Here is a 10,771-nt window from a genome sequence, read left to right on the forward strand (position 1 = left end):
TAAAAGCCAGTCAAAAATTCTTAAAAATTGAACACGTCTCTTCCAATTTCCCTTCGAATTCATGTTAAATTCACTAAGTGGAAAGAACTAATCTGGCAGGAAGCACAGCTCCTCCATCCCCTGTCAAATTCATATGATCAAATTAACTGCAAACTTTCAGCTTGTCTTCACAGGTTGAAAACTCTCTCCATCACTGTTTCAGCCCTGGCCCCGAAAGCATAGGTACTCAGCCTCATCCTCTGTCTGTAGCACCTGTTTTCAGAGTTGTCCATGGCTGTGATTCACACATTTGGAATTCCTTTCCTTCAGAAAATCATATTGATCAAGCTCCTAGATCTCACTGTGAGTTGAACACTGCATTTAACTCAAGAACTTTCCACTGGGATCTGTTCAAATCCACCTCAGTAACTATTAGAATTGAATACTTTGCCAGAAGTCTTAACTAATTGACTAATTCTTACCTGTCATCATTGTTGTTTCTCCTTTAATTGATTTTTAGACCAATTCTTCACACAGAAGAATAAAAGAAAGGGAGTTTTGGTTGACAATAGGATCAATATTATAAACTGATGTGTCCTAAAATTTTAAGTATAAAGAGATGCAACTGGGATAGAGGATGTTCGGAGGTGGTAATTCCCTACTGCTTTTTGCTGATCAGACTATGTCTGAAGCATTGTATTCAGTCCTGTTCAGGATGCTACTCTTAGGAGACACACATATAAACTGAACATTATTCAGAGGAAAATGGTAAAAATGGGGAAAAGACTTGATACCATGTCATATGGGGAATAAGATTAAAATCCTGAAGTTCTTTAATCTAGAGATGAGAAGAAAATACAGTAAGATCACAATAGTTGGGAAATATTCCGAATATTTGAAGGCGTCAGATCTAAGACCACCAGATAAAAGTTGCAGAGAAGAAATTCAAAACAAGAAACACTTTACAAACAGAGCTGAAATTAGCTGCTTTTGGAGGTAGTTAATTCCTCATCCTTGAAGGCAGCAGATGCTTAGCAACCATTAGTAAGAGTGATATAAATGAGATTCCCTAACTGGACAGATTATTTAACATATTTTCAAGTGTTTATTCATTGATGTCTTTTGTAGGACGGACAATGATCAACTGGAACTTATATAAGTTTTCACTAGGCATTGTCCTATCTTTCCATTTTCCTATAGATACAGTGGAAGCAGTTTTTGACTTCATTCAGAGGAGCCGAAGGATGATTGTTGTCCTGAGCCCAGATTATGTGACAGAAAAGAGCATCAGTATGCTGGAGTTTAAACTGGGTGTCATGTGCCAGAACTCCATTGCCACCAAACTTATTGTGGTTGAATACCGTCCCCTTGAGCACCCACACCCAAGCATCCTGCAGCTGAAAGAGTCTGTGTCTTTTGTGAGCTGGAAGGGAGAAAAGTCCAAACATTCTGGCTCTAAATTCTGGAAGGCCTTGCGGTTGGCTCTTCCCCTGAGAAGTCTGAGTGCCAGCTCTGGTTGGAATGAGAGCTGCTCTTCCCAGTCTGACATCAGTCTGGACCATGCTCAAAGGAGGAGAAGTCGTTTGAAAGATCCCCCAGAACTCCAGAGCTCAGGGAGGGCTGCAGGTGCCTCCCCAGCCCCAGGCACGATGTCCAAACACAGAGGAAAGTCTTCTGCAGCCTGTCGCTGCTGTGTCACCTACTGTGAAGGAGAGAGTCACCTGAGGAGCAAGAGCCGGGCAGAGATTCATACCCAACCACAGTGGGAGACACACCTCTGTAAGCCTGTTTCCCAAGAGTCAGAAACTCAATGGATACAAAATGGCACCAGATTGGAGCCCCCTGCACCCCAGATCTCAGCCCTTGCTCTTCACCATTTCACGGATTTATCCAATAACAATGATTTTTATATCCTATAATTACTCTGTGGTGGGTGGTGGCTGCTGTCTCTACCAGCCTTCTTTGTGTCATGAACCTATGGGAATAGTTGACATTTTTATCATCTAATGGACTATCAGATTGTGTCTCCTTTATTGATTTTTAAAAACTATTTATTTCTAGGAGACAAAAGACCTGAAGGACCTGAATCCAGATTATTGCCTCTAATGGGCTCAGAAGAGCACACTCTTCTTGGGCCCTAGAAGGTCAGTATGTGAAAGTCGCCTAAAGTCTGATCCTCTATCCTGCCCAATGGTTTAAAATTGAGCAAAAAATTTAAATGTGTTTCCTTTGAGTTTGTTGATAAACTTCATGTTCTGAGTCAGTCAGGGCTACTTGGGCTATGATACTTACAGGGTGTGTCTCCCAAGGGAGCATTATGGAATGGAGTTGGTTCTGGTGGAAGCTGTAGGACTAAGCTCAACAGAAAACCTACAGCATATTTTCCCTGGAAAAACTAAACACACTCACACAGGGATATATGGTGTTCTCGGTCTCACTGTAAACTAGTGTTCTCTAAACTGCCTAAAATTGTTGGCATCAATAAAGTTATATTTTTATGTGATTTTATTTGTACTAACAAATTTTTACCTCCCTCTCTCCCCTCTACCTTTTTTGTCTCTTGAATTCACATCTGAAGATTATTCCATTTTGGGAAATCAAGATTTGGTTTAGGTACCAGGGAAGTTGAGGTGTCTCTTTCTTTCTTATGTGTATTAGGAGAGATCTGGGAAAAGACTAAATGAGAGTGAGAAATGTTTCAAATGAAATGGAAGTTTGCGCAAAGATCTCATTATATTTGTAGAACTGAGAAGTGAAAAATTCAGGATTGTCAGGGGTTTATGTAGAGTGTGGTGCAAGAATCCTTTCTTCCCATTTAGGGTTCTGAGAAGGAACAGTCAATTCAAGTGCCTATAAGGATCAGAAGGTAAGAAAAACTAGAAAAAGAGGAACAGATATGAACATAATACACAGGCTCTTCATCTAAGACCCATGTGTATAAGGACATTGGTACAGATGAGCATTTCTTTACTCTAAACATTTTAACACAATCGTAAAGGGAACATGACGTTTGATTTACAAGTCAGGGAGATATTAGGAATTTTTGGCCCTGTAGGTAACTGAAGAGCAAATATTTTGTAAAAAGGGAGCAGACTATTAAGCTCCATCTTGATTGTTGCCCCTGACTTAGCCCTGCCGTTGGCAGATAGTCTAGTTTTTCAACGGAATCTAAAAGTCCAGATTTTTATGTAATCTCTCAATTACAAGATGGCTTAAACGTAAAGAAAAAACCAACCAAAACACATCAACACATATTTAGCTTGAGGGTCACACTTTATAGTTTCAGAATGAAAGTATTCACTCAAAGAACATTGTCGAAATGGGGATTTAAGTGTCCCTGACATTACTGAGATGGGAGGACAGAGGCTGGCCCTAAGGATAAAGTGGGAGAACTTTATTTCCTCCTCAAATGGCACACATCTAGATAGACCCTCAGAATAAAGCTGATCTGACCCAACACTCCACTGAGGAGAAAAAGCTAGAAAATATTGTGCCCTCCATCTACTCTGTAGAGGGTCCCTGCCTGGCGGGTTTACTGTACGAAAATTAGAAGCACAATTTTCTATCCCTGAACTGGAGCAGAGTAAAAAGAGCAAAAGGCCATACCAGACCTGAACAGTCACCTTCAATACCTTAACCCTGGCTGCTGGTGAGCTATAGCCCAATGAGTGTCAGCCTTTCTGTCACTAACAGTGAATGAGGGATGGAGAAAGAAACCAGAAGTTTCATGCCACTAATCCTCTTGGAGAGAAAAGCAGAAGATCCCTTCTCTGTTGAAACAAGAAACTATTAGATCCTTTTCCTGTTGAAACAATAAGATGAAGGAATAAGGGCCCTCCGGAGTAAATGTGACTCATCGAAGAACTTGTAGTTAGGAAATGACAGGTTACCCTACCTGGATATCCAGCAGAAAATGATTGAGCACCACCCATGTTCTATATCGCATTCATTCTCAAAGAGATTAATCCATCCTTCTTCAAGGATGTTCAAGGATCTTCACATGGAGGACACATAGCAGTTTCTCTCCAAATATATTAACACTGGGTAATGTCAGTCATTCCAAATCCTAAGAAGGGAGAGAATGGTTTTACCAATAATCAGCACTATTGCTTATTAGGATAGTGTCCCAAACTATAAAACATCTTTGGGAAAACTGAGAAATTACTTTTGTCATTTATGAATTGTTTTCTTAGAGAAGAAAAATAAACGAAAGGACTAGTGGCAGAGGCATGGAAATTAAACATGAGCTCTTATTGTGAATGAGTAGCTAGATAATTGTGGTGTTCTCAAAAGCTAATTTTTGGTCAGCATCAATTTCCATTGACAATATAAGTACAGTGTAAGGAGTATAAAGTCATAGTTTGGGGCATTAGCTATACAGCGGTCAGAAAGATAATGGACCATGCTTTCACTGTATGGAGAAAGGCTAGAAGGTTATGTTATTATTCCCTGACCCAACGTGTGAAAATTGAATATAATGTTCAGTGTCATATACTTCATTGAAGCAAATGATAATAAGAAAAGAAAATTTCCTCATGGGTCATGCATATTTATAATTGAAATGATATGATTGTAGGTTAAGTAGATATTGTTACTTAGAGATATTGCCTATTCGGGAACATGAGTTTTAAGTCAATTAGAGATGGACTTGAGTCCTACTTCTCTCCTAACTATCTGGTTGACTATGATCTTTCTGGGCTTCAATCTCTTCACAGCTAACATGGAGATAATATTATTAACCTCATTGGGTTTTGTGGGCATTAAATGATATAATACATGTAAGTGTATAACACAGTGCCTGGCACATTGTGAGTGCTCAGTGAGTGTTGGCCAGTACTGTACCCATAGTGGAATCTCTCTCACGGTTGCATAAACTTACATTTGCATAATGATTTATGGCTTACAAATTGATTTCATATACATTTTTTTTTTTTACTGTCACAAAATGCCCGAAAGCAGTATAGAACAGGAACATATTATCCAGGTTAAGTGACTTTCCTAAAGAAATGCTAATTGGAGGATAAGGTTGGACCTCTAATCTAGGCTTCTGACATCTGATCCAGTGCCAATTCTAGAACTATCCCTGTAAGATTCAAGTGGAAGTATTTCTATTACAAAACCACCTAATTGGAACTATTTAAGGTGAACCATAATATATTCAAATTAAAAAAGCAGTTAATGTAAACCCACACACAGCTAATTAAATGTCATATCAAGTGTCTGATGTGTCATCTGGCCTTGTCGTATTATGATTTTATATAATTTTATTTTAAAATATTATAACATTTATTTAAGCACTTAAAAAGTAGAATCATTTTTGTGTCTTCTAGACTCTATGATCGTTCTATAATTTTCCCACAAAATAAAAGATTTGCATTTGTCTTAATGAGAAATAAAAATATATTCACCATTTACCTTAAAAAACAAATATAATCTTTCAGCAGAGATGATTTACATTTGAGTTCCTGTTACCTCGTTTTATAACTAGTAAAATTTCTAGTAATAATATGTTCACTTCCAGTTGAAGATTTGAAGTGGTTGGTAAAACTAATGTTCCTGAACTAATGTCCATGAAAAAGTCATGAATAATACATTGAACTAATCATAAAGATATGCATAGAAGAACACACAATCCTCATGACAGTGGTTTCAAATATTGTATGTCTAAAAATCGTTTGGGGGGCATCTTACAATGAAGATTCCAGTGCAGGCCCCTCTCCCCTCAGAGGACCTGTTTATTAGATACTGAGCATTGTCTGGGAGTCTGCATTTCAATAGAGTGCCTTTGATAATTCAGATATGGTATTCCATGGGTCAAACTCCTACCTATGAAAATTCTTTCAAACCTTCCTTATATGTTTTATATTATTGCTTAGGTTGTAGGAGGAGAGAGCCTTTATCAGAGTCTGGTCCAAGGCTTCTCAAAGTGTAATCCTTGATGCATCCACATCAGACCCATTTTGGATTCATATTCAAATGCACATTTCTGGACCCATCCAAGATTAACTAAATAAGGGTCTCTAGAATGGGGCAGATTTGCACTTGGAGTTAGAATAAACTTCCCAGGTGATTCTGATGCACAAAAAGTTTAAGAACCATTAACTTTCTTCTCTCTTTAACTCCTCTTTTACCCTTGTAGGCTCTGATTTTCTCCAGCCAAGGAAGACTACGAATCATCCTTTTAACAAGGTGTTTACAGGCAATAGATGACAATGTAGAGAATGTTTAGCCCCTGGAGTTGTCTCGGTACAAGGAGACAGTTGAATAGAAGAGTGGTTGGTAGAGCATATTTTTAATATGCGAAAGCTCAAACACTGACACTTGGGACCAGGGAAGATTGCTGTAGTCATCATACACATTAATCACAACCGGAAAAGTTACGCCATACTAACCAATGACCCCAATATTTCAGTAGCTTCATATAAGAAGTCTTATTTCTTGTTTATGCTACATGTCCGGCATAGGAGCTTAGAGTTTTGTAGCTTTGACATCCGAAATGTGTGGCTTCCTGCCATTATGCTTCAGCATAAATATAACACTTATTACTCTCACTTACAATTCATTGGCCAAAACTAGCTATGAGTGTTGATACAGTCATAGGGAAGGCTGGAACATGAAACCTTTCTATGTTCCCAGGAAGATAAAAGTGGAATGGAACTTGGTGAACACAACACATTGTCTTAGTCTAAGAATGAGATATTGAGACTGCCTGAAGAGGCAAGAGACCTTCAAATTGAGATATATCACATACTTCGATAACGAAGGAATAGAAGGACTTTGCTGCCAACACCCCACCTCAGCTTGCCCAAGTATCAAGTCAGGTAGTCATGAAAAAACAGTATACAAGAAAGAGTAGACCTTATCCGCAAATGTTCCCCAAAGAAAAGTTGTTGAAGGAATGCAAAATAATTACAACTTCTTGTTAAGAGGAAGCCTTCTTAAAAATTGGCGAATTTCTGTATTTGGTTAATTTCCATTCAGTGGCTTTAGTTAGTTCTCTAAGAATGTGATGCTCAAATTATCTTCCAATGAGCCATTTCATTTTTGAATATCCAGGGAGCCTTAGAACTGAAGACATTTAGAACACAGTAGAGCATGTAACACGGTCATTAGAAAGCATCATTTGATCCACTTATCTGAAGAGCTAAATAGGGAATTCAAACTGAACACGCTAGAGCTCAGATGAGGGAAGAGACAAATGCTAGTGTGGATATTGTGAAGTCTGCTGCTATCTATGCATCTGCTTTCTCTATGGTTTGAATTCTGTGCTTGTATTAAAGATTTGATTTTTTATATGACTTCTCTAATGTTGTGCAGTATCATTTGATCATGAGAAAAAGCTCTCTGATTGGTGAAGATCAGTGGTTAAGAAGCCTTGAGCTATGTTAATAAGTTAAAATGTTAAACAAAGAAAAAACTTATTTCCGAGTGTAGCAAAGAGATATTAACACACTCAAATTCTTTAGAGAATAATTTGCAAAGTTTTTCTCTTGGACAATTCCGAACACTTAAAAATATTTAAATGGAAAGAGTAGCTCTTTGAAACAGGCTCATGGAAAGAAAATAGAAAGATTCCAAATAAACTCTGGACTCAGATCACAAGCTATTTTTATCCTATTTTATCCATCACTCTTTAAGTGATGGGAATTTTAATATTCCATTGCTTTATTGAAACAAACAAGCGAATCAAATCTGGTATGTATTTATTTATTTTTCATTTAAGACATAAGAACATACATGACAACTTACTACTTTTCTATTGTCAAAAACTGTACCACATGCTTGCAATTAATTTATAATTTAGTATCATGTTTTTAAACACTTTTGACAAGTGGTTCTTAACCAGATTGGACATCACTTTTTTAAAAATTTCACACATTTGGCTATAGGCAAAGATAATTATGTGACTTCTAAGAAGAACCGGAAGGAAAAAAGGAGAATAAATGAACCTACCCACTCGTTTACAACTCTCAGTAACGTATAAGAAAAGGGAGGTATGTCAAAATTCCCGAATATCAGACTGGACAGCTAAAATGTGAGGTGGGTGTCAGGGTTTGGGGAATAACATTGGATGGTCATTTCTATTAAAGAGTTTCTTAATATAGTGGATAAAATATTAAACTGGAGTCAGAAGACCTGAATTAGAATACCAGTTCTATGAACTGTGTGAATTTCAATCGGACACTTTTCCTCTCAAGTTCTCAATTTCCTCATATATAAAAGTGGGAATAACACAATATCTACCTGACTGGATTGTTGTAAGGGTAAAATTATACAATAAACACGAACCTTTAAAATCTGTAAGTTACATGCTTGGTAGCGGCATTATTACTATTATTATTATTATCAATGTTATAAAAGAAAGCTGGGGAAAAAGAAGAGGTTCAAGAGAACTCCCTTAACCTGCAGAATACTAGGGTACTTTCTAGAGCTCATGGTCCAACTGTAATCTTTCACAGCTAAAAATTAGAGAATGGATAATCTAATTTCATATGACTCTAAAGATTGAAGGCTATTAAAAAATCATAGCCTCTGAAAAAGTAAGAAGTAGAAAAACACCTAAATTTGGTTTATATTTCCATGTAACAATTTACCCCATAGCAGCTTAAAACAACAACTATTGATGACTTCACATTTTCTGCATGTCAGAAATTTGAGAGAGGCTTAGCTGGGTGGTTCTTGCTCAGAGTTGCTCATGAGGTTGCTATCATACTGTTGGCCAGGGATGCGGTCACCTGAAGACCTAGCTGGGGTTAGAGGATGCACTTCTAAATGCAGGCACACGAGTGTTGGTGGGAAGCCTCAGTCCCTTGCCATATGGACCTCCCCCTTGCGCTGCTTGAGCATCTTTATGATACATCAGCTGGCTTACCCTGGAGCAAGAGATCCCAGAGAGAGAGACAGAGAGAGAGCTAGAAAGAAGCCTCAATGCCCTCTATGACCTAGTCTCTGAAGTGACATTTTACCACTTCTGCAATATTCTATTAGTTAGAAATGAATCCCTAAGTCCAGCCCAAACTCAGGAGGAGGGAAATTCAGCTTTGCCCCTTGAAGGGAAGAGTATCAAAGAATTTATGGACATATTTTAAAGCCAGTACTGTAACATAGACAAAGATTTATTTTTCAGTTGAATAAATTGAGGTCCTGAAAAGAAAAGTGACTGGTCCTCAGCCTTCCTAAATTCATTCCTAACCTGGTAAGCTAACTAGCTATAGTGCTGCCACAACTTAAATGAAAGCTATCTCGTTTGTTCTGGCTTGGACATTTCTTCTGCCTTGTGAAAGATTGTGGAATGGGAAAAAATTAAAAAAAAAAATCCTGATCATCTTTGTCCATCTCTGTCTCTCACTGTCTCTCTCTTTTCTCTCTCCCTCCATTCCTCCTCTCTGCCTCTGTCTCTCTGTCTCTCTCTTCTTTCTTTTTCTCCCCTTCACCATCCTCTCTTTCTGTTCTAGTCAACAAAGAGGCAGTCAAGCTCTGAAAGCTGCAGACAGATGAGCTGAATGGAGCTGGTTAGCCATGTTCTTGGTCTGAGATTTGAGTGTTGAAATAGAAGTTTTATTGTGGGCTCACTTCTAAAGAGATTAGAAGTGGCTATTGATTCCAAAAAGCAGCCACCACAAGAGGAAGGATGAGCAAGTAATTGCTTTCTCTGAAGTAACCCAGGTTCTCATCTTAGCTCTGAACTGAAATAGTTATATGTTAATAATCAAGTCATTTTTCCTCTATATCTCAGACTTCTGGGCCCCCAAAATGGATGGAGTTGGATTACAAATTCTGTAAGATGTTATAATTCTATACTTCATTGATTCACTGAGTAAAAAATGCTTAAATAACTCCCTCCTCTCCTCATTCATACACACACCAGCATCCAGGGTCTAGTGAGATTTGGAAGAACATTTAAAAGATGCAAGGATTCTACTGAAGGAATCATAAGATGTCTGTTTAAACCTGGTTCCTATAATACACATTTCTCACTTGTAAAGCTAAACAGCTAATTTCTGTTCTCCTCCTTTATCTGTTTTCTGACACTGTCTGGAACCAGTAGCTGTGAGAAGATACGTTAAGTTTACATGGAGCTTGTGCATAGTTCAACTCCAGTGCCTCCAATTTCTCTAAATGAATTTGAATCTCAAATTCCAAGGTCACTACTTTGTAAATTAGGTTGAAAAAATGTTACCTTTTGTCTTCTGAACAGCTTTATGTCCTTATCTTTTACCCTTAAAAAAACCTAAGTGACTCTCCTATTGTGATATATGTCCCTATATTTCATCATGCCAAAAAAATAAATGGGGCCTAATTTTGAAATTACATAGTGTATAAAAACAGCAACATCCCAAAAGTTAGGAGATCTGAGTTCTAATCCAAACTATAATACTTATCTTGTTTTCTTTTGCTCTAAGACCTCAAGCAAAGCACTAACTGCCCTATAGTCTGTCATCAAGACAATACAAGGATCACTATGTACCTTTCCATGTCTGATATTCTAGGAGTCAGGGTAATAATAATAAAGTAACACTTTCCTGTGTGTTTCAAGGTACAATCCATGGTTCTTTCCAAGTAATCTGAAGTCAGATGTCCAAGAAATTTGATTCTCTTTAAGTGCATAAAATGCTAGTTGAGTTTCACAAACTGAAACCAAATCTCAGAGGTCTTCCTCTTCATTCATCCTGAGTCAATTGCTTTGTCAACTCTTGTTGATGCTACTTCCAAAAAATCTTTCAGAATTGTTCTCTTCCCCACAAGAATTCTATAAATTTAAACTATACTCACACTAAACACTCTACTTCCT

General features: G+C 37.7%; 1 protein-coding gene across 6 annotated transcripts in view; it reads left to right on the plus strand.

Moving 5' to 3' along the window:
- Positions 1-7,277, plus strand: part of IL1RAP (interleukin 1 receptor accessory protein) — a 131,189-nt gene extending 123,912 nt beyond the window's left edge. For 2 of the 6 annotated variants that reach the window (XR_011428791.1, XR_011428790.1), the window contains exons 11-13: positions 1,180-1,758; positions 2,041-2,123; positions 6,119-7,277. Coding sequence is in view for 4 of the 6 variants with exons in the window: in XM_014732811.3 (XP_014588297.1) it covers positions 1,180-1,898 (719 nt within the window). In the remaining 2 variants the exon portion in view is untranslated. Of the gene's footprint in view, positions 1-1,179; positions 2,004-2,040; positions 2,483-6,118 lie in introns of those variants that run through there. The other 4 variants (XM_070242690.1, XM_014732811.3, XM_070242689.1 and 1 more) reach the window with 4 other exon arrangements.
- Positions 7,278-10,771: the final 3,494 nt, after the last annotated feature.

The sequence above is a fragment of the Equus caballus genome, chromosome 19, assembly GCF_041296265.1.
Source record: "Equus caballus isolate H_3958 breed thoroughbred chromosome 19, TB-T2T, whole genome shotgun sequence".
In the NCBI taxonomy this organism is placed as follows: Eukaryota; Metazoa; Chordata; class Mammalia; order Perissodactyla; family Equidae; genus Equus; species Equus caballus.